Source organism: Neopelma chrysocephalum, unplaced genomic scaffold, assembly GCF_003984885.1.
Source record: "Neopelma chrysocephalum unplaced genomic scaffold, ASM398488v2 Primary Assembly neopelma1_44, whole genome shotgun sequence".
Classification (NCBI taxonomy): Eukaryota; Metazoa; Chordata; class Aves; order Passeriformes; family Pipridae; genus Neopelma; species Neopelma chrysocephalum.
Genome location: NW_020897703.1, coordinates 2,906,029 through 2,934,028, shown reverse-complemented (window position 1 = coordinate 2,934,028; position 28,000 = coordinate 2,906,029). Strand labels below are relative to the sequence as shown.

Below are 28,000 nucleotides of genomic sequence, written 5' to 3'. Positions count from 1 at the left end.
GCCTCTGCCCCTTTATACGGGGCAGTCACGGAGGTGGGGCTGAGCTCTTCCCGCTCCGTCAGCATCCCAGGGTGCGGGACAGCGAGCGCTCAGGGTAGCGAGTAACGGGATCGGCTTCGAGATGGGGAGGAAGCTGGACCTCTCCAAGCTAACCGACGAAGAAGCCAAACATGTTTGGGAAGTCGTTCAACGGGACTTTGATCTGCGGAAAAAAGAAGAGGAACGGCTGGAGTGAGTATCGGCTCTGCGCTCCGTGCGGTTCCAGCGCGCCGCAGCTGCAGGTCGTAGGGATAAAGCAGCGTGCGGGTTGTAGGGATAAAGCAACGTGCCGAGGCTGTGGGCGAGGAGGAACAGCCGGGACCTGACTGTGCAAGTCAAACACGGTTGATAGATTACGTTATCAGCGGCAAGGTGACGCGTTCGGGTGGCAAAGGTGCAAACTGGCACCGTGCCATCGGCGGCGATGCGGATCGGTGACACCGCGGCAGTTTATGGGGACAAATACCAGGAAATGCCTTTGTGGGGCTTGGGGTTGGCGGGGCTCTCGAGGCAAGACCTTATCTTGCAGCAGAGGATGGGATTTGGCTCCCTTGCTTTTGCTTCATGTGATAGATCTCGTGCGTTTAGGGCAGGAGGGTTGTTCAGTGAGTCCTGGGTGACCATAGGCTCCTGAAGGATCCTGGAAAAATAACTGAGAGGAGTAGTAAACCTACTGTAGTAGCCTTAAATATGCTATACAGGGGGCTGTGCAGTCCTGGGAAAGTTTTAGGGGCCCACAGACTGGGAAAAGATTGAAAATCACAGGAACAGCAAATTCCAAGAACTTCTAAGTTCTTACAAACAGGGCATTTGACCAGAAGTGCTGTTTAAAAAATGTTCTGTAAGATGAGATTAAATTCTGAGCATGAGAAATTGTGGGGGTTTAGGTCTTGTTCATTAGCTATGTCAGTCATTGAATCTAATAATGTCTTAACACATTTCAAGAAGCTGCAGTGACCCTCTTCAGTGTCTGGCCAAGTTCTTGTTATTTTCCCAAGGGGATAGTCCATGCTCCCAGGCTGGGTTTGGGCAGTGCTGCCCTCCCACCGAGCCCTTGGACGCTCCTAGCCCTGAACTTTGTGAGCCGGGGCTGATGCTGATACCATGACAATCCCTGGGAACCAGGAGCTCATTAGTTCCTCTGTCAGATCCAAAGGGAAAGGTGGGGAATCATCTTCATTTGGGATATCTGCATCCCCCAAAAGCTTGCTGTCCTGCGAGCTTCTCCATTTACACCATTAGCCACGAGAAGCTCTCAGTCATATAGTTTTCAATGCCCTGATTACTTTTTTGCCTAAAACCCCACAGCCTGTGTGGGAGGCAGAGATAATTCAGTATCGTCATCTACTGCCTTCCTCTGCTGGTAGCTCTGAAATGCAGGAAGCTGATTAGACAGGGATATTTTAAAAAATTATCATCCTGGAAAGGGTGAATGTCTCCCTTGTGATGGATCTGAGCTCTGCCTTGAGGGAGGAGGTGGGGACCCATATTGCTGTGCCCTGCAGCAAAGAATTGGGCGAGGTGAATTCCTTCCCTACTTGACCTTGGCGCCAGACTGGCTTATGTGGGTCCTCTCTGATGCCCAGAAAGCTTCCAAATGGAGTGTCACGCTATGGGAGATGTAAGATGGGGGAAGATCTCAGGTCTCAGAATACTTCTACTCAGCTCTCCTCCTAAGTGTAATTTCCTCTGTTTATTTTTATTTTCTTGTTTAATCCTGCCCTGTGGAGGGCTGGCATTAACACTCTAAATTACAGAAATTTCTGTAATTTCTGAATAATTTCTGCTATAGACCAGACGATCAGTCTGGGAAAGTCTGCCACATTCCTGCATGCTGGACATGGAGCTACAGGAGCATTTTCTGCCTGTAACAAGCTGGGACATGATGTGACACTCTGGGGGACCCTGCATCCATTCACCCTTCCCTCTGTGCTCTGACCAGCCCCATTTGCTTTTCTGTTCATTTGCTTTTCTATTCACTGGACTTGTCTCAACCTGCAAGCCTTGAAGAAATGTCTCCCCCTGCCCAACACCCCCCCCCATGTTGGTCTTTTTATTTCCTTTCTGCTGCTTCTCTGTATTTTGTTTTTGGCAGAAACTACTCACCAACAACGGACAAAGGCTTCTGCTGGCCAGAAACTGCACAGGCATGTGAGGATAGTGCTTTGCCCAAAAAATTAAACAATGGCCATTTTGTGGGGGCTCTCCATGATTCTTTACATAAACATCCCTTCCCACAACCCTGTTTTGGAGGGATGGCTCCCTGTGTCTCTCCTGGAGCTCAGTGGGACCAGCCCTGCTGCAGTTGGCATCCCATTGCTGTGGATTTATTTATTCTGCCGTGAGCAGAGCAGGGAAGGGGCTGGCTTGTGCTCCTGCCAGCAAGAGGAGACAAGAGGCATGCAGTTCCTGCGGCTTCTAAACTGGTTTGGCTGAGACTTGTCCTTCCTTTGGCAGGTCTGGTGGGTGAGGGAGTAGAGGTGTAGGGATCCAACCGGTCTCTGGGAACCAGAAAAAGCAGTTCCAGTAAAAGACTAGATCCTGCTGGCAACAGCCTTAGCACGGGAGTGGAAAAGGAGCACTGAGTCCAACCCAGGGTTTTTCTATTTGCGAGTTTGGTTTTCGTAGCCACATATAACTTTACTGCTGGACATTTGCACCGGCTTGTTCGAAACACTGCAAGGATGGTGAATGGCTGATTATAAAAAGCCACATGCCCAGTTCAGTCTTTATACTGTTTTTTACATCTTGGTTAATGCAAGCTGGTGTCACTGCTGTGTGACAGCACAGCCTAGTGTGCTGGCAGTAAGCTGGCCAGAAAAGTCTTCCTTGGGAAAAAAAAGAAGAGCTGCTCCCTAATGTGCAAACTGATTTGGTTAAACAGAGATTAGCTTGATTGACATGCCTGTCATTCCCAGTGCCAGTCACACCACTGCTCCTGTGGCCAGCAAGGCTCCTCCTGTGGTCACCCCGGCGTCGGTCCAGCGGCCGGCACGGGGAGCATCACCAAAGCCTCGTGGTCCACACTGTGATCATGAAGCATCCTCCAGACCTGATGGCTTGAGGTTTTTGGCCAAAGCTAACTTCTGCTCTGGAAAATACAGCTTCCTGATCCTGCCTAGGCAGAAAATAACCTTCTAGGACCTTCCCTACAAGTCAAACATTTTCCTCTCAGCCATGGCCCCAAAGGCAAACATACCTGAGGTGATGCGTGGTGCGGGGAGCAAACAGAAAGCCTTTGGGCAGCACACTGGGCCCCCAGCAGCTTGGCAGGCATTTCAGGCCTGGGCTGTTGCTGGGGGTTCAGCCTCGTGCAGGCACTGTCTTGCATGGGGACCTGCTTTAGCAGCCAGGTTCAGATACTGAAGGAAGCCTGCAGTGATAGATTGCCAGGAGAAGGTACTCTTGGAAAACACTCGTCTTGGACAGCCTTTCACAGGACTGTCACAAGCAACTCCTCCTGCTGCATTCCCTGAACAGCCAGAACCTCACTGCACATCACTTAATAAAATTCTCTGCTGAATTTAGCATTGAAGAACTATATCAAAACCCCTTTTAATCCTTTTTAATCCCAGAATTCTTTTTTTTTTTTTAACTGAGAATTCCAGAAAGATTTTAATTCTCTGCTGGACTCCAGGGCCAAAGATTGTATCAGGTTGGCAAGCAGCCAGAGTGTTCAAGAAGAGCCACTCTCCTGAGATTTCTGGGATTTATGATCAACACCCTGTGAAACAAACAGGACAGGTTTTGGCACAAACAAATCTAATATTAAACTTAACAGTGGCAGATCCCAGTGTATCTGATGATACCTGCCCTGAACCTGGTGCCCACTTCTTTGTTCAGCTTATTTAACTCGTGATATTGTTTATTAGATTTGCCCTACAGCTCTTTCCACAAGCTGCAGGACTCGGAATGTTCCCTGGAAAATCGTTTCTGAAATTATTGAGGCATAACAGGGTTTGCCATGTTAGACTTTGCAGTGAAATTATAATAAAAACAATTCCTGTGTTTTGGGGTGTTTTCTGCAGGGAGCTGAAATGCAAGATTGACCAGGAGAGCAGCAAGAGAGAGTTCTTGACAAATCAGTCCCACCTCAATGAAACTCACTGTGTCCACTGCCTCCAGCCCTTCAAGTTCCTGCTGAACAGCAAGAGGCAGTGCCTGGACTGCCACTTCTACACCTGCAAGAACTGCAGCCGCTACAACAAGAAGGAACAAGGCTGGGTCTGTGATCCCTGCCGCCTCGCCAGGTCCTGCTCCTCATGAAATCATGGAATGGTTTGGGTTGGAAGGGGCTATAAAGACCAACTAGTTCTGCACCCCCGCCATGGGCAGGGACATCTTCCACTAGCCCAGGTTGCTCCAAGCCCCGTCCAACCTGGCCTTGGACGCTTCCAGGGATGGGGCAGCCACAGCTTCTCTGAGCAACCTGTGACAGGGCCTCACCACCCTCACAGCCAAGAATTCCTTTCCAATATCCAATCCAACCCTGCCCTCTGGCAGTGGGAAGCCACTCCCTCTTGTCCTATCACTTTGGACCCTTGTCCAAAGTCCCTCTCCAGCTCTTTTGGGAGCCTCTTTAGGTACTGGAAGGTGCTCTAAGGTCTCTCCAACGCCTTCTCTCCTCCAGGCTGAACAACCCCAACTCTTTCAGCCTGTCTCCATAGAAGAGATGTTCCAGCCTGTATTTGTGCTTGCCACGACCCAGGTGCAGGACCTTGCACTTGGCCTTGTTGATCTTGCTGAGGTTCACACCCGCCCGTCCAGGTCTCTCTGGATGGCATCCCCTCCCTCCAGCACATCAACTGCACCACACAGCTTGGTGTCATCAGCAAACTGAGGGTACACTCAATCCCACTGTCCATGTCACCGATATACATGTTAAACAGTGCCAGTCCCAATATCAACCCCTGAGGAATGCCACTCGTCACTGGCCTGCTGTGATGGAGGCTGTGAGGGACAAGGCAAGCCTTGGGGATGGGGCTCAACAAGAGTTGCCCAAACTCAGCATCCTTTTATGCTGGTTCAAAAACATGCTGTGTTTTTGCTAAGAGGCAGTTCCTGGGTGAGGGTCTGCTCACCGTGGGCGTGGCTGGATTGGCTCATGTATGTGCATCCTCTCTTTGGGCAGGATCGTGAAGGTCGGGTCCCTGGAGTGGTACTACGAACACGTGCGATCCCGTTTCAAGAGGTTTGGAAGTGCCAAAGTGCTGCAGTCCCTCTATGGCAGGCTGCAGCCAGGGCAGGGGGTCAACTCCGCATTTCTAGGTGAGGAGAGGCACTGGGGTTTCCCCTGCCCTGCTGCGCGTGGGGCATCTGTGCGGCACCGCATTGGGATGCACCAAGGGAGGAGCATCAGTGATGGTGCCACTTTGAGTGCCACGTTCAAAACATCCTGGGGAGGAAGCAGAGGTTCAGACTTGTGCATTCACATGCAGAGCAGATGTTGTTCAGTGTTTTTACCACAGACTTGAGAATATAGGATCATTAAGGTTGGAAAAGACCTCTAGATCGTCCAGTCCAACCATTATCCCAGCACTGACAAGCCTACCACTAAACCACGGCCCCAAATGCCATAAGTATATGTTTTTTGAACACTTCCAGAGATGGTGATTCCACCGCTTCCCTGAAGAGCCTGTTCCAGTGTTTGACTGCCCTTTCAATGAAAAAAAAGTTCCTAATATCTCACGTTTATTTTTAAAAGTTCCATGTCCTGCAGTTTGCAGCTCTTGTTTTTCTTTGTTTTTGTTCTTTTCATCACAGAGTTTGTGAAATTAACACTAGTTTAACTGCAGGATAAAGCCAGCACCCATTTATTTTCCCTATGATCTAATGATTTTTACAATCTGATGATTCCCTGGCAGGGACAAAATTTCTCAAAATGAATGAGTTACCTGTCATCAGTATTTCTGATATTGGTCCAACAGTGCATAAATGTTAATACAGAACTATTTACTGACCAGCTGCTAGTTGCCATGCATACAGCTCCTACACTCCTTTGCCTATTGCCTTTGTAAGCCAGTGTGGATTTTATTCCCGTCTTGAGCCACAGAAAAGTTTGCACAAATACCATTGGCATGACTTGATTCAACTGGTCCAATCACTCTTTTATCCAGACCACTCTTGGCAGAAATAGCAGAAAAAGCATGGAGGGTTGTGGCAGGGAATATAAAATTAATGGACTGAGAGACAATTCATGCAGCATTTGATCAAAAAATGCATCGGACCACACAAAAAGGACAATCTGAGAGAAAACCAGACCAAGCACGAGATTAAGTGTTTTAGGTCACTTTAAATTGAGATTCTGATGCCTTTTTCAAAAATAAATTATTTTGTTGTTTATTACTTCATTAACACCAGGGAATTGGAAGTGGGGCAATCAGCTCTTTGACTTTTAAAAGTCAAGCTCTGTCTCCAAGTGCCTGTTTTGTTCTCTCTAAATCATCTTTTTCATGATTGTTTCTTATGATGGCTAGAGAATGAGAAGTCCAGTTATCCATGGCTCTGAGGCTTGTTGTCTACCCGAGAAAATGTGATTATTTATTTTTATTTTATCTTTTCATTTAGGTCTTCATGACAGAGTTTACAGCCTGCCAGACATTAACAGTAAGTAAAAAAGAGAATTGCAGCATGGGGCTGGCAGTTCAAGCAAGGTTTCCAGTGTCTTTTTCTCTTCACGCCCCCTGGCTATGGGCACTCGGGAGAGATTTGGTGTGGCCAGACCAGGGAGAACATTCGTCCACTGCAGTGGAGGTGGACTGAAGTGGTCAACTCTTTGCACTGTGGTACATCTGGGGTGTCCAAGGGTAGACTTGGATACAACAGGACTTTTGGTTACATGCCAAACTCAAAGTTTGCAAACACTCACCATCTCAATGTCCACCTATGTCATACACTTAAAGCTGCCCATATTCTTAAGGAACCCATGGAATTTGGGATTTCATGTTGTGTTCCTTAGGAGCCCTTGCAGGAAAGATTCACTACACCTTGCCATTTGATGTAGGAAACAGCTTTTTGCCTACCTTGACTTTAGACTTGGTCTGGCATTTGGGCTGTTCCCAACGTACTGCTGGGCTTGGCAGTGACCTGGCTATGGAGAGGGGCATCCAGAAACCAAAGGGTCACTGATAAATAGTGGAGCTGGCTGATGGGAATCAGAAATAGCAGAAGCAGAGACATGTTGGGCTGAGCCTTCAAACACTGGAGTTACCATGGTGGACCTCGGGGTGCTCCCTGTGGTGCAGGTGCCCTTCATCTTCCTGAAGGTACACCTTCACTTCCACATCTGTGACAGTGCACATCTGGAAGGGGAAGCAATGAAAGGCCAGCCAAGCCTTTGCAAGACCAAGTGCTAAGAATGGTTGTCTGCAGAAAAAAATGTAGGGAGGTATTTCTAACCTGGAGGATTTCAGCCCATATAACAAGCACGGCCTCATCTGCAGGTACATTGGTGAGACCACCATGGTGGGGACTTACCTACTGCTGTTGTCTCCCCTCCAGGTGAGTGCCAGCTGCTCACCAGCTGTGATGCTGGGGACGACAGTGATGATGAAGACAATGCCCTTCGTGGAGCTGAGGCAGAGCGCTACAGCAGAGTAAGTGTTTCGTTCTGGAGCTCTACTGCCTCACTCTGTGTCCTTGGCCTGCCTTTGGTGGTGGTGGCAGGGGTGGTGGTTTTCTGTGCCACTTTCAAAACTGGACTTTTATCTCTGTTTTCCTTCTCCAAGACAAGATCTTTTCCCAGTTTGTGTAAAAGCAGCCATGTCAGTAACACTACAAATACTTGTGCTCTGGAAAAAAAAAGACCCACTCCTAATACTAAGGATGTCCACAATTAATATAAAAGTCCCAACTCCTTCATAATAGGAACCACCTGTTTTTTTTACTGATGACCTCCCAAGTATCCAGAGAAATCTGCCTGCAGCATCCTTTCTCTGAAGATACTTCAGGACTGAAAAGCATCACGTGGCTCTCCCTCTCAGCTGTAACCTGGCTGAGCTTTCCCATAGTGCCTTTATAAACCAGGACAGAGCTTCTCACTGTCTGCTTATGGCAACAGTCCTCAGGTAGAGGCTGTAGAGACCAGGAACCCTCTTTTCCTTGCCTTCAATGTAAGCATATGCTGTACCTGGCTCCCTTCAAGCACGACAGTGTCAGACTCAAATTCTCACTGCAAACTCAGGCAAACTAAGGAGAAAAGGGCCCTCCCTCCCTCCCCCTTTCTGCAAGGTCAACTGTGTTTTATGCTGAATTTTCATTTCTTGCACTTTCTACGCTAAGATGTGCAAGACAAAGCGCCTGCTGTCTGTCCATCCCTTTGATTTTGAACTGGACTCAGATTACTCTGCTCAGTCTCGCCGTCAGTCTGCGCAGCTCTCTCCGGCAGCCAGCAGCCCGGATGCTTTCCAGGTACTGGGAAAGTGCTGGGGGGTTCCTTTCTTTTCTTCTCCCTACTCTTTGCTACCTCTGCTACTCCCTTCCTCCAGCTCTCAAAATTTCCTTCAGCTGGTGTTGGGAGGCAATGGTGCCAATCTTCGCTCCCCATCTCCTGCTTCCTATCTCTTCTTCCATTGAAGTCCTTTGCCTCAGGCTAAGTCAGGAGTAGGGCATCTGATCCAAGTGAGGATGAGATGAGACAGCAAGAGGTTCTCAGGCCTTTTCCCTGCAGATTTCCTTTCTCTCTGCAGACAACAGTTTTCTTGTGTTGTCCCAAGGCTATGGGACACCTTAGTTTCCAGTGAGCCCTTGAAGGCTCAGTGCTCAAGGAATTAAATGAAATCAGACTCTTCTTCCATGTTCCCATCCAGTTTGGGGCTGGTTTTGCCATGTTGTGGCACTGGGGACAGAGTTGGCCAGCAGCTTCTTGAGGAACACAAACTTTGTGAGGTTGAGGTGGATCCCGCAGGGATGGTACCTGCAGAGTGAGGGCCAGCCAGAGGGAAAAACATGGAGAGAACAAAAACTGGAGGAGTTTAGGTGTGCCTTAGTATCCGGAGCTCCTGACCAGGAACAAGACTCACAGGCAGCTCCAGACCAGGGAACTGCAGTGAGCTGCACCCCATGATCCCACTGAGGGCTGGGGCTCAGCCATCCCTACCTTCCAGGTCTGGGGAGAAACACGGACGGGGCATCTCTGGGTATGACAAAAGGTCTTCCAGCCTGAGAGGCTTCCAGTCAAGATTTTTGGGCTGCTCCTGCTTGCCTTTATTGTTGAAATTGCACTTTTAAAACACTAAACAGCTGCTTCTTCTAATGATAGTGTGATACTTTAAACTTCCCTCATGGGTAGAAGTGGGATTTGCTGAGATCTGTAACAAAGGCTTAGAAAAAATAAATCTGCACGATTCCACAAAAATTGATTAGAATTTGGCAAAAATAAGTAGATTCCTCCTTTCTTTATCTGAACCCATCTTTATGCAGCAGAATTCAACGTGAGGGCTGGCCTCTGTTGAGACCATCCAAATCGGTTTCACTGATTGCAGATCATTTGAGGTGGTAGTTGCTTGAATAAGAGGAAGGGGGTGGTGTTTTAAAAGACCAGAGGGTTTTGCACCCTGGCTGAAGGGACTCTGTGCTTGTAAAAATTAAGTGCTTGCAAAAATTACCAGTGCCCCCTGGCCGTGATGGGAAGTATTGCTCAGGGTTCAGCAGCCAGGCAAAATCTTTAAATTGGATTGTTAGGAATTTTTATATTTTATATAAATATAATTGGCATTATAAAAGGTCAATTCATGCATATAATGAAGGATAAAGAGAAGAGATGTTACTGAAGGTCAGGAGACACAACAAGTTTGTATTTGAGGGACCTTAAAGCCCATTTTGTTCCACCCCCTGCCATCGCCAGGAACATCTTCCACTATCCCAGGTTGCTCCAAGCCCCGTCCAACCTAGCCTTGGACACTTCCAGGGATGGGGCAGCCACAGCTTCTCTGAGCAACCTGTGCCAGGATCTCACCACCCTCACAGGGAAGAGTTTCTTCCCAATATCCCATCCAACCCTGCCCTCTGGCAGTGGGAAGCCATTCCCTTTTGTCCTGTCACTCCAGGCCCTTGTCCAAAGTCCCCCTCCAGTTCTCCTGGAGCCCCTTTAGGCACTGGAAGGGGCTCTAAGGTATCCCTGGAGCCTTCTCTTCTCCTGGCTGAACACCCCCAACTCTCCCAGCCTGTCTTCAGAGCAGAAAGGCTCCAGACTTTGGAGCATCTCTGTGGCCTCCTCTGGGCTCACTCCAGCAGCTCCATGTCCTTCTGGTGTTGGGGGCCCCAGAGCACTGCAGGTGGGATCTCTCAAGTGGAGTCTTCACAGGCAGCTGCTCAACAGCATCCTCATCTCTCAGTCCTTCACAGATTTCCCCAACTCAGCTGAAGGTGCCTCCCAGGAATCCAGGATCGCGGATGCAGATCTAGTCTTCCATCACGTCCTGCAGGAACAGGGACCAGGCATGAGCCCTCCGGAGCAGCACTTCAGCACACAGGTTCGGCTCACTGTCAACTCACGGAGAAGGAGCCTGGAAAGAAATCCAAAACCTGGTAGGTGTCCCTGTCCAGGCTCCTCTTGTATCCTTCTGGGACAAGTGGCTGCAAGAGTTGGACCAAATGAAAATGTCTTTTTTTTTTTTTTCTGAATAACCTCAAAGACACTAAAAGGCTTTTTCTCATGAAACAATGTGCTTGTGTTAGTTAGTTGTAAAGAGCTGGTCTTGTTCCCAACAAAGCCAAGGGGATCATTCTTAGCATGTCAATCCCTTTCATACCTACTGGTCTCTTCCAGGGTGGAAACTAGATACAATCAATGGACACTACTAGAAACAATAGGATGTGTTTCCTGCTGTGGGCAGAGGTAGAGGAGTTCAACATCTTGGCAAAGGATCTTGTGGGTGCAGAAAGTTTTGAGTTTTAAGGAGACTTGGACTAGAACTCGAGGCAGGAACTGGGTACTGCTAAGTAACATCCTTTTAGCTGGGCAGGGTGCACGTGTAGGCCAAATGATCTGTGGTTTTGCGAGTCTATAAATACCCTGTAAGAGGCAGAATTTGCCTTTTACTACTTCTGTTTTCCCTGCAGTGATAGCAGAGCCAGGAGTGTTGGATACTGGCTTGTGCACATGCAAATGTAGAATGTGCCCTTCTGTGTCTCCAGTGTCTGGGCTGTGTTTTCAGGGCATTAAGGAATGCTGGGTAGACCTTACCATGTGCTGTTTAAATTCCTACTCCAAGTCCTGCTGGAAAGATGTAGCAGCACGGTCCTCTGGCTTGTTAATTCCGTTTTCTCTCATTGTTTTCGTCTCTTGAAATTCTCCTTTGTGAAGGAGCCCTTCCACTCCTTTTAAATGCTCCATCCTAAAGTGGTACCTCTCTAGCCTGAGCCTAAACATTTTCCAGCAGCTCACAAAGGGCAGTGTCCAAACCTGGGCTCCCACAAAATTGGGAAGGTAACAGTGTTTTTTTGGTGAGGGGCCTGGCTGTTCAGGGCATAGGAGCAGTGATGATGCTCCTTGTGCCCAACACTGTCTCTGCAGGGTGTGGGGCCCTGCTGAGCCTGGAGCTGTGCAGCCACAGTGTGTGGAGCTGCAGCCCGGTCCAGTGTGGTCATCCAGAAACTTGGTCCCTCTTGCAGAAGCATCTCCTGACAAAGAATAGAAAGTGTGATCTGGAGAAGTGCCTCCATATTTGCTTGTCTTAAGGGTGGGGCCAATGTCCAGGAAGGAACTCAAGGGTGTGAATCTCATGTACCTTTGTGCTGAAGCCTTCTCTCTCCAAAGGTGGCCCCTGGAACGAGCCGTCCCAGTCCCGGTACTCCGCAGATATGGACACCTCTGATGAGGATGTGAAGGGAGCCCAGTTCCCTGCCTACCCACCCCATCACATAAAACGCCGGAACAGAGCCTCCTCCCAGGAGAACATCAGTCACTCTGGCAATCAGGTATCAAACAGTTTTTGAGCCTCTTCTGTGGCCAAGTCCCTCTTGTTACCCCTGAGCTGCATGGTGGTTTTGGAGGAGAAGAGAAGCAGCAGTGGCAAACTGGGGTGAAACCACAGCAGTCTCCTGGACAGGATGGATGTGGAGCATGAGCAGAAAAGGTGGTGTGCCCTACATATCCACACAACTGCTGCCCCTTCTGCACAGGGATAGGTTGATGCCCTTGTTTCCAACATGTGGGTCCAGAGGAGCAGACCTCTGTAGACTTGAGATATCTCCTCCTCTTCAGCTCAGGAACTGTGGTGTAGCCACTTGACATTGCCAGAACAATACAGAGGGGCTGTGGGATGACCTAGGAACTGACTCATTGAGGTGTCACGTCACAATTTTGTTGCACTAGCAAGATGAATACCCAGGAGATTTCCTGCCTTCTGTGTTGTGATGGACCTGCCAAGGTGGCTGTGAAATGGAAGCAGGACTGACACCTGGGAAGGCGCATTCAAGCCTCCTTCGTTCTTTAAGATGAGGGAGAACAGACATTTCTCTGCCATTTTAGGATGATGCAGAAGTATGCTGGAGCTCTGTGCTTCCTGTCCCAGGTCCTACTTCCTACCTCTCCACTTTTTCAGTCACAGCAAAGAGAAAATCAAGCACTGGTTGGTGCTTCTGTCTGCCTATGCTGCCAGCACAGTAACAAACCTGCCTTCATTGCTGTTCATTTTCCAGTTTGTCCCAATTAATATGTGAGTTGCCTGTGTTTTTCTGTGTCCCCAAGAAGACTTTGTTCAATTGAATGTGCCAGTGCTTTATGATCAGACAGAGGTTTGGAGGGGGTTATTTAATAAGCGCCAAGATTCTTCTCTTCCTTTGCAGTGTGTTCCTGCCCCAGCAGGACTGGGTCAGGACAACCTGTCACGTACCTCTCCTGAATGATCGTAATAGGGGAAACGGGCTAAAGAAGGTGTCAAACAGGCTGTGAGCTTGTGTTTTAATTGCCAAGCAAAGACCTGCTGTTCCTGATGCTGCCTTTGCCAATGGGTGGTGGTGAGCGTTCCTCAGATCTCATGAGCAGCAAAATGCAGGGTGGTGTTTGGCTACAGATGCACGGGGAAAGCCAGCTGCCAGTCTCACAGCTGGTAATTTTGCGTGTCCAGGACCCCTCTTTGGGTAACCACTGGGGGGATCTGTGACCACAACCATCCCTCGGCACCACGCTTCATGTGCCTGTGTAGGGAAAGCTTTCCTTCCTTTTTTACTTCTCTGGGCACATGCTTTAATTAGTAAATGCCATTCCTTTTTCAGTCAGCAGTAAATAGGAGAGCCCTGGACTGGGTGTCCTTAATGAGGCCACGGTACGTTAGGCATGAAATGTGCACCAGACTTTGCAGGGGGGAAATGGGGCCAAATTCCTACCAATGCCTCAGATGACTTCCTCCAGGAGCTGGGCAAGCTCTCCCCTCAGGGCGGTCCGGCCTGTGTTGTGGTTTGCTCTGTCACACCAGTAGGAAGGCTGGTGTGGAGCCTTGTCACCCTAATGGTTACCAGACTTCTTCTCATTCCCAATTTAACCCCATTTGCTCTTATGCCAGCATTGTTCATTAGCTTAAATAGCTCCTTATCCTCCCTGCCCTTTGTGCTGCTGATGTGTTTACAGCTAGCAACCATTCTCCCAACAGGAAGAAACCCGGCTCTGTGCTGGACCATTAACTTCAGAACGATGCTCACATGTCACTTTTGGCCAAGGAGAGGCCAGGTACAAGCCCAAAGAAGACCGAAGGCAAGAACCCCCAGGTTTTGGTGTTAGGTGCTGCTGCTAGAACAGCTCTGTTCTATTGGCAGAGCTGGAAGAGGTTGGGAAAAGGTGTCCATCCCCTTGTCCTGACATCAGAGCAGTGAAGCGGTGGCTGTGGAGTTGCTTACAGGCACTTCCAGGGTACGTCATGTAGCCATCATCAGAGCTTCTGGGGTAACCCAGGTCCTGATGGGACATCCCAGGGAACAGTGAGGATGGCTGAGTACAGCTGGTCCCCCTGTGCTGCAGCTCGCAGAGGCTGTGCCCTTTGCAGTTCAAGATGATGGTCTGCAGGTGTACAGTCCGGAATCATGTTTGTTAACCCTGTATTGCATCCCATAGCCTGGCTTTAAATGCAGTGTTTTCCTGCTAGACACCTTGTTGGCATCTGAAGATTTCAAAAGGTGGAGAACTCAGCTCTTTGACGAGACAGAATGAAAACTCTCTGTCCTAAAGCTACTTTAAGAGCAAGTTTGTCAAAATCTGGTTGATCTGAAAACCGCTTTTTCATTAATTCTGGAGAGGATACACTGTTCAGTCCCAAACACAAGAAACTTAAATTTCCAGTAACAAAAGCAGAGTCTGTTCCCTAGGTCTGTGACTCCAGGAACTGAAGGTGCTAGAACAAAACTTAGAAAAAACCTCCAAAACCTATTTAGAAAAGCTCTTAAACCTGATGAGACATGAAAGAAACCCTGAATTGGTAACTGTGCAGGTCTTTGCCTTCAGGTTTTTAGAAGTCAAAAGACAGGACCAATTCACAAGGAATAGCTCCAATTTACCAAGTTTCTCCCCAAAAGCCATCCTGCTGTACCTCAAGGGAGCTCAGTGGTTCTGCATTCCCAAAGCTTTGATGCTGCCTGGCTCCTCTTTACACAAAGCTTCTGTTAGAGGTCTTGGGTATTTGAGAGACTGGAGGCAGCACCTCTGCGAGAGTAATCTGTCCTCTCTCTCCAGCAGCAAGGAATTGTTTCCTCTACCTGATGTTTCAGGTTTCTATTTCCTTAGTTTCAGGTTAACTATTAAGCAGAAATTTCCTGATGTCCACCTTATGGGCTGTGGTTTAAGTATATTCACATTAAGTGTTTTAATACAGAGCACAGTTTGCCAGCCTTTGTCACGCAGAGAGCAGTGCAGGATGATGCAGTCCCTGATGGGGACCTGCCCTAATGAGTGCCCACCCTACATTAAAGCCAGCTTTGATTGGGAAGGAGAATGAAGACAAGCTCTTCAGATCCTGCCCTGGTAGATATCCATCAACATCAACAGCAGTCCCTGCATTATGCTCTGATCTCTCCCAACCTCTGCCTTATGGAGACAGGGCAGTGCTGGTGCTCAGTTCGTCACCATCTCTGAAGCTAATGGATCATCACAGGCTTCTCATTGTCACCGGGAGCAATGCAGGAGTCAGGCCTTAACCAGTACTGAGAAACCACTTAGCAATGGATTGAATTGCTTCCTGCCCCTGGGTTTAATGCTGCTCAGAGATGCTCTCAGTTCGGGGTGGCAATGACAGCGCTCTGCTCTCCACAGCGCCAGGCTTTTATATTCATCTTCCCTTAAGCAGAGGTTATAGCTCCAAGCTGTAGTGAAGAACTAATTAATAAAACACTATCAAGCACAAAAGCTAAGAGAGAGGTAGGAAGTGTTATAAAAACAAAGCCAAGCCCTTGCATCTCTTTGTTACCACATTTATTTACTGCATTTGCTGCTTGTTCCCCTTTGAATGGGCAGCAGTCACTCAGAACAGCAGTGAGGCACTGGTAGTGTCATAAAATGGGAAATATTTGTCATCATTTGTGTTTTATTTGTTTGGATCAAAGGAGAGAGACTTTTTTTTTTTTCCAAAGAAAACAAAACTTCCATTTTAAATGGAAAAAAGGCATTTCCTTTAATGTTTTCAATGATCATAGATTGTAGAATTGTGTTGGTTTGAATGGATCTTAAAAATATCTCAGTCCATCCCACTGCCATGGGCGGGGACACCTTCAACTATCCCAAGTTGCTCCAAGCCCTGTCCAACCTGGCCTTGAACACTTTCAGGGATGAGGCAGCCTGTGCTAGGGCCTCACTATCCTCACAGGGAAGAATTTCTTGCTAATATCTAATCCAAATCCACCCTCACCACAAAGGTTTGTCCTGGTTCTTGAGCACAGAATGTAACTTCTCTTTGATTTTTCAGGACTTCGTCCGTCTTTTTCTTCTCTGCCCTTCTCTCCATGCCCCTTTTTATAGTTGGAAGAGTAAGGGAGAAGAGACCATCTGGTTAAACCGATGCATTGGGAAATCAGAAAATTTCAGAGTGGTGGGGAAAACTTTCAGGTTTAGTTTTTCTACCTGGAATTTTTCATGGGAAATTTTTGCCCTCTTCCTTTCCAGCACTATGTTGTCAGGCTGCTGATGGAGTAATAACAGCTTGAAAAACATGTTATTAGGAGGTGAAAACAGATGTTGACTTCAGTTTGGGGCAGCTTGATGGCAAGATAGATGGCTTTATTACAGCTTGATGCTTTTGTTGGTGATGGGGTTTTATATTCACTGCATCAAAGCTTTGGTGGTAATGGTGATGTGCTGGGTACTCACCATCGCTTTGAGTTTTCCAGATTTGAGGAGAGGTTGCTCTCCTGGAAGTTATTGACATTTTTTAAGACACTATTTAAAAGATATTATTTTTTAAGACATTGTTTTTTAATGTCTTTTAACTCTGTCCACGGTGGTAGTGTCTTGCTGCTTGCTTTCTTCTACTGGTTACGCTGTTTTCTCACTGTCCTGGCGGTGGTGGCTGGTCTGTTCTCTGCTCCTTTTCTCTTTCTCTCTCTCTCTCTTCTTTCCTTTAGATTCATGAGCTCAACACTCGCATGTCTGCAATCGAACGCATTCTGAACCGCTTGGAGGAAAAAATCCTGGTGCACTCTCACAAGGTAACCGGGCAAAGCCAAGGTGCTCTGCAAGGAGAGAGCTTGGGTTGTGCTGGGCCCCTCCCCTGGTCATTGAGAGGCTTCCCTGAAGCAGTCAGCATTGCAGGGAGAAAGCTGGATAGACAAAATCATAGAAATATTTGGGTTGGAAAAGACCTCTAAGATCACTGAGTCCAACCATTAACCTACCACTGCCAAGTCCACCACTGAACCATGACCCCAAGTCCTACAGTGACTTGGGTTGTTTGAGTTTAGTCCTCTGTTTTGGCCTTGGAGGCTGTTCTCTAGTTCCAGGTGATGCCTTGGAAAATATTGCATGGCAGGACAAATTTAACCCGTTTAGGCCCCCTTGCAAGCCAGTGCCGTTCTTGCTCCTTCTGCACAAGGAAAATTGGGTTTCAGGCTGATGCTTTATGAAATGCTAATTTCAGGAGTTTCTTTAAGTGGGTGTCTGTACATCCACAGAGCTGTGACAGCTCATTTGAAATCACAGGACACTTGTTTAGTCCCTATGAGGAAATTACCTGGTTATTGTGTCTATGAGATCTGAGTCAAGGAAGATTTCTGCATCCTTTCTGAGCTGCCCTCGTCTTACCATGCCATAAAACTTGGAAGAAAACATCTAAATGAAGTTAAAGCTGAGCAACAATGTAGAATCTGTGAATACTTAGGCTGCTAAACATTGATTTTTGGGTTTCTAATTTTAGACTACGCGCTCTTTTCCTTTGTGTGAACCCATCACCGCTTTGGTGGCTGACAGCTCAGTAGAATGGATGGTGATAATTACGGGGAGGTCCCCTCTAGGCATAGATGAAACAATGCAATTTCTCCTTTTTTTTCTAAAATTCGTAACGGGGGATGGCCATGTTTGTGATCATTCAGTGTTTCTGTCAGGAAGCCTGACCAAGGGAGTAGGAGGTGTACACGTGGCAGGTTCCCATGCTTTATTCCCATATCTAGGGCAAAGCAGAGCAGAGGCAATGGGTCTAGACTGCTGTGGGACAGGTTGGAGTTCAGTATTAAGTGAAGATTTCCAGTAGGAAGGACAGCAGAGCCCTGGAATAGGTTGCCTGGGAGAAAGATTGCCTGCTGCAGATGCTGTTGTTCGAGGTTGTTAAAAACAGCTTAGACAAAAACCCACCAGGTATGACGCAGGTAATTGTATTCCCATCTTAATGCAAGGGACAGTGAGTTCAGGAACTTCTGGAGATCTCTTCCAGTGCCTGGGAGTTTAATAGGATTCTTCTCCGGGTACCATGAATTGCACCTAATAACCGGGCCAGGTGGAAATAAGCCATCTGTCCTACAGGAAAATTTGCTTCATGGTTTCTCATCACAAATAAGATTATCTAGAGGCTCTGAAAGCTACCTCTGGGAGTGGCAATTCCCATGGCTGCTTCCCTCACCCTGGTGGACCATGTCTTTGGGTCGCTGTGATCTCTGCCCTCAGAGCTACCAGCCACACCATGGTTCCTAACGAAAACATGGTGAATTTTGGCCCCAGATCCCCAGTGCATACCTTTTTAAGGGTGGGGGAAAGGCAGTTTTCCACAGGGCAAAATAAATATGTTCTGTGTGTGGAGAAAATGGGGATGAAGGACCTTTAGAGCAAGGGCTTGTATTCCCCAGAGTGGAGCTGGTCTCTGCTGCTCCCCTGGGCAGTCTGACTGCTCCTCGGGAATATGGATGTGGAGAGGGGCTCAAAGTTCTTGTTGCAAAGTCCATCTGTCCACTCCTCGAGCTCCTCTGCTTGGTGAGTGTGTCTGGACCCAGGCAATGTCCTGTTGTCCACCACAGGAGACTGTCACACAACTCCCTTCTTCTGCTTCTTCAGTCTACAGCCCCAGAGTCCCAAACTGATCCCGATGCTGAGGAGGAGGAGTTGAAGAGGAAGCTGGAGGAGTTAGCCAGCAACATCAGTGACAAAGAAGTCTCTTCTGAAGAAGAGAAGCATGAAGAAAAGAAGAGAGCAAAGAAACCAGAGATGAGTTCCTCCAGCGATGACATGGCCAGAGATGCTCAAAAGGTAATCTGTGTCCTCCCACCTGTATAGTTCCAGACTGCATCTGTGATTCCTTCTGCTCTCGGTGGTTTATGGTTTTACACCATGATAATGGAACTCTTCTTCTGTCCCACACCTCCACTTTGATGCCTCCCAGGGCCATGGTGTGTCTGACTCAGCTGTCTGCTTTAACAGAGTGTCAAGGGATTGGGAAGTCCCAGGGTGTTGGATCTGGACCTTTCTCTTTGTAGGCTCTCCCAGTCTCATCCAAGAGTCAAAAGTAAAGCCTCTTAGAGGCTACTGCCTGTCACAAAGAGGTACACAACCTCCTCATCTACTTAGAGTTGTCCCAGGACCTGGACATCATCATGGAGAAGAGTCCTGGGGTGGGAGAAGAGCTTGGTGATGATTTAGTACCAGCAGCCTTTGTCAGGCACCTGCTACAGCCTGAAATGTCTTTTCCACACCTGTCAGTGCTCCTGAGTCCCTAAATCCCTGATCCCTCTTCCACTCTGCTAGACCAGTATTTACAGCACTGTGCTGGCTCCTATCCCCTACTATATGGTGGGTGACCTGTGGGTCGGGGAGAGGCGGAGGGATCACAACGTCTATGCAATGTCTCCAGTTGTGCAGTGCCTCCCAAGATGATCCCTTAGCACAAATGGAGAGGTCAGCATTCCCTGTTGGGTCTGTAGAGGCTGATTTGTTCATCCCTTCCCTTCTGCCTCGGCTGTGGAAGGGATGAACACGTGTGTTGTTCCGACACATCCGTCACTGGCGAGCGCAGCAAAGGAAGCGAGTGGGTACCACGCCGCTCCTCTCCAGTAAAGCTCCTTTCATCTGAGGTTGCAATGACTTTTTCGTGGTGCCATGAGACCTCCTTTCAGTGTGCATTTGTTCCTCAGCCAGTGCAAAACCTAGTGGTTTTGGGTACCATTTGCTGTGCCACTGGATCAGCTATGTGCTGCATCCTTACCCGACAGCATCCTTCACTGCCTCCTTTTTCCTGAAGGCTGCTTTTAGATGATTGTTGCAGCCAGACTTAACTACTCATAGATTGAAGGATGTGCATCATTTTAATAACCATTTCCATTTAAGTGCAGATAAATGGTAACTTAACTCCTGTGTGAGCTGCTGATGTGCAGCAGGCAGAGGCTCAAACCCTGAACAGACAGTTGTTTGTATGGTATCAGTGTAAGATTCTTGATTCTCATAAAATGAAGCCTGGATCCTTCAGATTTTCTACTTTCTTTGCACCCAAACCCAGCTATGAAGCAGGGGGGAGTATTGAGTTAGAAATGTCTGCAGTGATGTAGCTGGACCAGCCTTGATTAAAGGCTGTGTTGGCATGGATGTTTTTTAACAACTTCCCTTATACCAGAGCCAGGTTTGGGTTTTGAGAGTTTTTTGTTTAAGTCTCCTCCAGTCAGGAGGAAATCTTCTAACTGGAGAACGCTGTGATGAAAGCACACAATCCTAATGGAAAATGTGAAAAAACTCCATTGTACCGTGAAGGCACCATAAAATTATAAAAATATCATCTGGACTGAGTTAGCTGGTTCTCTGCAGGACAGCTTGCCTGGTAATAAGGTGCAGTTGTAAACACAACTGTTTTGTCACCAGCACCTATATCAACCCCATCTCCTTGGTTTCTAGGGAATTATCAGTTGAGAGAGAGATGATGAGTTTCTTCAGCCCATTTTTACATGTGCTTAGCACCTCATCAAGCCAACAGCACGTAGGAGCATTATTGGCATCAGTGCTCCTTGGGGAGGGAAGAGAGGACTTTAGTCTCAAGTTCTGGCAGTGTGGCAATACAATCATTTTATGAGGTTTGGTTGTTTTTATTCTTTTGCCACAAACTCAAGGAGTTATTTGCATCCCTGCTCGGGCCCGCTGAAGTGTAAAGCAATATGCTGCAATTAGATCCCAACTGCTGAGTAACCAAGAGGCCTTCAGGTGGCCAGGTGCTGTCAGACAGCTCCGGTGGCACCGCTTCCAGCGAGCAAAACATCCCTCGATAACCTTTTTTCCAAGCCTTTCGAGATGACTTCTTTTGTCACAGCCATCCTCCAGAAAGCACAGGCTGAGATCAAAGCTCTGCTTTAGCCACGCATCCGTCTCCAGTGGAGAGCCCTTCAGGAACAGCGTAAGCCCGTTAATTACCTCTCCTCCATCTATCTACAGCTCCTGAAGGTCTGATGCCCCCTTCACCCCCAACTTGTGCCGTTTTGTACACCACATTAAAATAACGTCCTTATTTTTTCCCCACTCCCACCCTCCGCTTTGGCTGTGCTGGGCGTTCGCAGAGGTCGTCGGCTCAGGCTTTGAGTGAAATCACGGCCAAAGTGCTGAGAGCCATAAACGCCACGGAGGAAGCGGTGTGGGAGTCGTTGCACGGAGAGAGCCAGTGCAACGGCGGCTGTGCCCTCTCCGCAGGGCAGCTTCCCAGCCTGGGAGATGGGAAAGAGGTGGCCGAAGCGTACCGTGAGCTTGAGGAAAATGTAAGGTTCACGAGAGCTTTCTGCGAGCAGTGTGGGCATCGGGGGGTGGGAATGTAGAGGAATTCCCCCCCCAGATTTCTGGTTAGTGGGTAGGTCAGCACTAAAAGGATGGTCAGCAGAGGGATTAAAGAGTCTGGTCTTGTCCAATGGTGATACAACAGCAAGAGCAGGTGCTCTGTCTTGTGGGTTCCCTTTCCTTGGTTCCTGGTTCCCCTGGGTGAGTGCCAGGGAGAGAAGGTGAGCACAGTCCCCAACTTGCTGTAGCAGCATTGCTTTGCTGGACTTCAGCAGTCCCGTGCTCCAGCAAGACTTGTGTTCCATTTCTCTTCAGTTCCTCCCAGCACTGTGTTTCATCATTGAGGGTACCATGACCTGCCTGTTTGCTAAGGCTGGCCTGTCCCTGGGGCTGATGGGCTCATGCAGGTGACAAGGCTACATCTAGAGCATCATCCCCTGCTAGGTTTGTGTGACACTGTGAAGCACTGACAGCTTTTTTTAGCTGCTATAAACCCACATATATTGATTCCCTGTGGGAAATGGATTGCATCCACTGTGCCATGCACCAAGCTCCAAAGAAATGGTTCAAAGAAGAGTTGAATCTCCATCTGAGTGGCCGGGTTTTGCTGTAGGAAATGTCCTGCAATGGGGGAGCAGGGTTTTATAACATGTGCTGTGGCTCACCTCTCACTGGGGAAAGCCTGCAAATAAAAGCAGGGAGCTGCAACACCTGGATGGTTTTTGGCCAAATACAGCATCCCAGAGGAAGAGGGTTGCATGCATGAAGGTTTTGAGGTTCCCCTGCTCCCAGGAGAGGGGATAGGGCTGGGAAGGATGTGAACTTTGGGCTTAGTGCTGCTGCCGTCAGTGCCGGGACAGGGATGGGTAGACAATGGCTCTGAGAGATGTGTGTCATCCTGCCATTCCCTCGGGGATCCTGGCTGAGTCACAGCTGGCTGGCCACTCTCTTCTCTCCAAGACATGCCACCTACCTTGGAGGGCACTGGGAGAGCCTGATGGGCCAACAACAAATCCCTATTACTCACAGGTTAAGTGGTATATGGCTTTAGGGTTTGCACTGGGGTGGGTGGGACCTCTGGGACATATGCTGCTGTGATTTGGGTGTATGCTTGGTACTTCAGTGCATGCAGAGGGCTCCTGCCAGGCAGTTTTGCATAATGTCCAGTCCAGGTAAAGCAGAAAGGGCTGGAGGAGCAGGAATTGCATTACCAATAGTGACATGTTGGGATCAGTCAGCAGAACAGTGACCAAAACCCATCGGATCATCTTATGTGATTGCATACCGACATATTAATGTTTCCTGAACTGCTTTGCTTGGACTTCTGTCCTTGTAACAGCCCAAAAGGAGGCAAGTGGCAGTGGGTTTATTGGGATAGATTCTTTTACCCTTCTTCTCTATGAAGCAAAGGGAGGACAGTGCAGGCTGACCATGCCCCCAGGCAACCCAGCAGCACAGACACCCTTAAAATAGACTGAGAAGATATGAAAAGTCAGTCTATTTCCTTCCCAGCTCTCTGCCATCACAGGACGTGGCAGCCTGAGCTCGTTTGCAGGTACCTGCCCTCCCTCTGAGCACATGGCATAAAGATGCTGCTGCTTCTCAAGCAGGTCACTGCGTTTTGGTGCTTCCTGTGTTCCCATTGAGCCTTTTACCACTTCACCCCATTGGTAATTGCTCTCTAAAAGCCTGGGGAAGAGAGGAAATGAGATGAAAAGCCATGTCAGAGCTGACTGGTACTGTCTGTGCTGCAAGGCAAGAAGACAGTCAAAAAAGAATGGCAGGAACTGTTGCATCTGTGGCTGCAGTCACACCAGGAGAGGAGAACTCTAGGGAGGTTGATTCTGCAATGTAGGTTTTCTTCTTCCTGTATTTCAGGTGTATCTGACTGCTGGAAAGACCTACAGGCTTGAGAAGACCCTGAAGGAGCTTGAGGAAGGGGCTCAGCACAGCGGCACTACCGACTCAGAGCTGTCAGAGCTGGAGGACAAAGTGGCCTCGGCTGCTGCTCAGGTGCAGCAGGCAGAGAGCGAGGTGAGGGCTTAGCTCTGAGAGGTGCTTTGCCTGGCCGTGATGGCAAACAAAGCCAGTGGTGGATCCTCCAGCCACCATCTGTATGTTTTTCTTCCTCCCTCTAAAGATATCAGACATTGAATCCCGAATTGCGGCTCTGTCTGCGGCGGGGCTGACGGTGAAGTCAGTGGAAAAGGCAAAGAAGAAGTCAAGTGGACAGGTGAGCATGAAGGATGGTGGGTATGAGGTCCCAGCCCTGAGATGTACGTGCTCCCCCGGGCTGTTGCTGCTGCCTCTGGGTGCTGCCAAGGGCTGCCTGGCTTGCTGAGCTGTGCCCAGCTCTCTTCCTGCTGCCCGGGGCTCTGCAGACCAAGCTGTCTGCCTCCTCTTGCACCCCCAAAGAAACCTCTGCCCTTCCTCTGCCTGCAGGCTGCCTGCCTCCACTCTCCCAGTCCTGCCAGCAGCAGTCCAGGGGAGTCTTTGGATGACATTAAAGTGAGTATGTGTTTAGTCAGTGCTGGCTTTGCATGTGGCACAGCTTTAAGCCTGGAGACAACTGCCGCTTTCAAAGCAGTTGCCTCAGTGGGGACCTCTGCCCTTCCGTCCCCTTTCCCACAGCAGGCTGCTCCCCTTCCCTTGCAGGCAATGCCTGGACTGCAGAGGTTCAGGAGGAGGTTCAATAGTCCGCTGGAAATTGCAGGTAAGGAGCATGGCTCTGCCTGTGGGAGATGGGGACCTGTGGGTGATGGACTGGGCTTTGGGGGATGCTTGGTCCTCTCTCTGCATCCAGCTGTGTGTCTCCAATGGGGGTCCCCTTCCCTGTGCTCACATCCTCCCAGTCAGACAGCCACAGGGGAAACCTGTGATGGATAACATGGAAAGGAGACAGCAGTTGGCAGGATCAGGGATAGTGACGGGAAAGCAGAGGTCAAGCTGAGGTGGGTCAGTCCTCCAAGAACCAGGGCTGTCTCTGCAGCCTGGGCTCTGGCCACCCGAGTTCAGGGAGGCATCTGCGTTACTTCATCTCTGGCATCCTGTGGGCTGTTAGATCTCAAAGCCTCGCCTAAGCCCATCATCACTTCTGACAGCAATTTCTTCCTTGCTTGGCCATCCTGGAGAATGTATCCTTCCCTGGACGGTATGCCCCACCCCTGGAAGTGTTCCAGGCCAGGTTGGAAAGGGCTTGTAGCAACCTGGTCTAGCTGGAGGAAGGTGTCCCTGCCAATGGCAGGCGGGTGGAACAAGATGGGCTTTCAGGTTCCTTTCAACCTAAACCATTCTATGACTATAAATCTCAACCCTGTTGCCCACCTGCCTCAGCCACTGGTCTCTGGTGGGGGGCAAGAGGCCCTTCAGGGCCCAGTTACAACAAACAGCAGCTTCAAAGTAGACTCTGAAACTTGGAACAGCAGCTTGTGTGGTAGGGGAGCAATCACTGGAAATGTTTCATCCTGACCAATATCAGCGAGACTTATTAGGAAATTACTTTTCTATTTCTCTCTTATCACACTCACAAGCTTAAAGACAGAAAGAGCAGCTCTCCTTCCAGATAATGGAAGATGAAGGGAGGGAAGGGGGAAAAGATCATTTAATGCAGAGGTGAAATAGCATTTCCCCCATTCACACAGACAATTAACAGTGCTGTTTCCTAAGCTGAGGCTGGTAGGTGGAAAGGTTCCTTGTCCTCATGCTCAGGAGTCATCTGCTCTCCTTCCTGCAAAGGACAGGCAGATAAAGGCAGCTCGAGGGACACGTCAGCCCTGTGAGGAGATAGAGGGATGTGCAATTGGGACAGACGTCACCAGGCAAACCTAATCCCCTCTGCCTGGGCTGGGTGATGGGGTGACTTGGCCTCCTGACTGCCCTCCCTGCAGGTCAACGACTTGAAAAGTTGGGCCTAAAAAGGTGCAGCTGGTGGAAGTTGGTCACGGAGAGGAGATGACTTAGTAGGTCAAGAGAGTGTCGTAGGCTTGGGTGGTGTGAGAGCTCCTCGCAGGCAGGCAGAGCTTTCCAGAGCAGAGGTCCTGACTGCTGGTAGGCTGACCCAGCTCACACAGTGCTCTGGAAACCTGAGTAGCAGCAACTCTTGTCTTCTTGTTATCATAGGGCTTTCAATCACCCTCCTGGAGAGGGAAGTGCCATGATGCATCCAAACCCACAGTCAGCAGGGGATTGGTAAACCCGAAGTGACTTGGTGGGTAACTGAAACCCCTGGTGAGGAGGATGAAGAGCTGCTGCCCATCTCTCTTTGTTCTCTACAGGTTTTGATGATTCCTTTGACCGCAACTCTGTTTACCGTGGTTCCCTGACGCAGAGAAACCCCAACGGGAAGAACAGGAGAGTGGAGAGGCTCTTTGCGGTACAGACCCAGCCACCCAGAAGGGCTGCTGGCCTGGATTCCATGTGGGACCCACCTCCCTGGGCTTTCACAGAGGGACCTGTCCTTCCCCACACTCTCCTCAAGCCGGTGGAGCGCCCAGCTCCCGGCATTGGTCTCACCACGCTGACTGGTGGGCAGGCACACCTGGGCATCACCCCCTGAGGTCTGGGATGTCACGAGCCCCAGCGTGGGGGGACCAAAAAAGATGTACATCTTCGAATTCCTGCTGCCTGCATGGTCCGTGGGATGGGGCAGGTCCTCGCTCCATGCAGTGGCAGCTAGAGGGGACAAGGAGCATGCTGTCCTCGTCACCTGGGGTGGCTCAGGGCATGGGCACAGTGGTGAGCTGAGGTTTCTCTTTCTTGTGCCTTGCAGAAGCCTGTGATGACCCACCTGTCCTGAGGAGAGGGGAACCTTCCTGCTACCGCATTTCAGTGATGATGTAAGACCTCAGCGCAAAGCCTCTCACCGCCTTCCCCGCAACACTTTCTCCTCCTTCTCCTATGCCCTTCTCTCCCTGAAACCCTGGACAGAAACGAAGCCAAAGGCCATGGGCAGGAGGTCCTGCTGGGAGCTGTTGGGGAGAGGAGCAAGGCACTGGGGTGCATTCATGTGGCCAGGGGCTTCCCTGGGAGGATGCAGGCATGAGACCCTGGCTTTGGGAAGCTCTTGGGTACTGGGTCAACCAAAGGGACCAGAGGAGGGAGCTGGATGTCAGCGTGGCATTCAGCACAGGGACCAGGAGCAGTGGCACAGCCCTCACTTGGCAAAAGCTGTCAGTGCCTGTCCCTACTCTTTTCCAGGCTGGTGGTGAGCAGGGACAGGAACTGACAGTGGGGTGGAGGATGCCCCTGGGGTACCCCAGGTAGAGCAGGGACCCAGGAATCCCAGTGCTGGGATTCGCATCACAGTGCTGGTCCCAGCTCCCTGCCATGTCCCTGGAAGCATTGCTTCCCTTCCCTGAGCAGCAAAGGAGGTTGAGAGCAGTGCTGGTTCCCTCCCAGTGAGCACTTGGCTGACAGATCTTTGCACCAAGCCACGCAAACACCCACTGAGGCTCCTTGCCGCCGTGCCTGAAGTGAGTGTGACCATCTGGGGATGTGAGTGAGGCAAGGCTTGCAGGAGGTGTTGGCAAGGAAGGTGGAAGAAATGACGGAGATCTTGTTGAGTATTGATTTGCTTTTCCAGCTCTCAAAGATACCTCCTCTCCATGTGAGGTTATATCAGCAAGACATATAGAAGAACTCCAGCAAGCAGAGTGCTTCTCTGCTCTGCAGAGGGGTCAGCCCATGCCAAGATGTCCTTTGTGGATGAGCATGTCCCCTGTCCCTGATGATGGCATTGTAGAATCTGTCAGGACCATCCCATCCTTTGGAGGAGCTGTGATGACCTTTGGGGGCTGCAGTGGCCCTGGGTTCCTGCCAGATGACAGTGGCATTGGTAACACCCTCCCAGATGCTCCAAGATGTTTGTTTTCCTCCAATATTTAATTCCCCACATCCATTAAACCCCATGGATCAGTGCCTGGCCCCATATCCATTGCCAGGGTATTGGGATGGGAAGAGGGTTGGTTTCTCTTAAGGTCACTTTGGAAGAGTTTTTTTGCTTGGTACCTGCTGGTCCCTATCCTGTATAGCCCCCACCTCCCTCCTTCCCTCCCTCCCTCTCCTTCCACAGTGGATGATGTGGGAGGATCGCTCACAGCCAGAGTGGGGATGTCAGACCAATGCTGACAGTTTCCCATCAATGGCCACTCAGGCTGGACCCTTTAGGCAATTCCTGTGCATCTGAGCTAAAACCACTTTAATTATGAGCAGTAGGATGAATTATCATGCAAGTAACACATACGTTGGCTTTGTCTAGAAACTGCTAACTGCCTAGAAATTGGTCCTGTGGTCATCCCAGAGCAGTCTTGCAAGTCCATAGTCTGGGCTTCCCAAATGGAAACAAAACCAGTTTCTTAATTTAAAATTAAATCCTTCTGGCCTGACGCTCAAAAGGGTAAGTGCAAATCTCTGCTATGGCAGAAACTTTCCGAGACACCGGGGCATTACTGGGTACATTTCTTGCTGCTCCGCTGGCCTTGGTGCTGCCACGTCAGCTCCTTGCTGGCAGAAGGGAGCTCCACCAAGACCTGGGGGGTTTGCACCCAGCCTTCTGGTGTCAGGGTTCGCTCAGCCTTTGCCCCAACTCCATCTCTTGCTGTGTCTGGTTTCAGCCATAACTCAAGTCCTTCCACGCTTGACCCTGTAAAGAAATCCTCATGGTGAGCTTCAGCAGTGCAAACTAAGGCATCGTTCAGGCTGTAGTCATCCACATTGTTCTCTGCTGGTTTTCTGACCCATCTTTATGTCTAGAGATTTTATATATGTATACTAAATCATGCAATAAAGCCAATTTTGTGTCCAGAACTATCCACC

The 28,000-nt window shown here is 49.3% G+C and overlaps 1 protein-coding gene across 8 annotated transcripts; it reads left to right on the top strand.

Moving 5' to 3' along the window:
• The first annotated feature begins 3 nt into the window (after window positions 1-3).
• On the top strand, window positions 4-27,996 carry MLPH (melanophilin). Of its 8 annotated transcripts, none has more exons than XM_027678074.1 (17): window positions 4-231; window positions 4,068-4,289; window positions 5,171-5,307; window positions 6,607-6,645; window positions 7,540-7,634; window positions 8,320-8,448; window positions 10,374-10,566; window positions 11,798-11,958; window positions 16,585-16,668; window positions 18,500-18,691; window positions 20,977-21,171; window positions 23,066-23,221; window positions 23,328-23,420; window positions 23,630-23,695; window positions 23,822-23,900; window positions 25,462-25,559; window positions 25,956-27,996. In XM_027678074.1, the coding sequence occupies exons 1-17, from the start codon at window positions 122-124 to the stop codon at window positions 25,980-25,982; spliced, it is 2,076 nt and encodes a 691-aa protein (XP_027533875.1). In that variant the 5' UTR covers window positions 4-121; the 3' UTR covers window positions 25,983-27,996. The 8 variants fall into 8 exon arrangements, with proteins under 8 accessions (XP_027533875.1, XP_027533880.1, XP_027533878.1 ...); XM_027678075.1 differs by having other exon boundaries at window positions 5-231; window positions 23,843-23,900; XM_027678079.1 differs by lacking the exon at window positions 16,585-16,668 and having other exon boundaries at window positions 23,843-23,900.
• The last annotated feature ends 4 nt before the right edge of the window (window positions 27,997-28,000 follow it).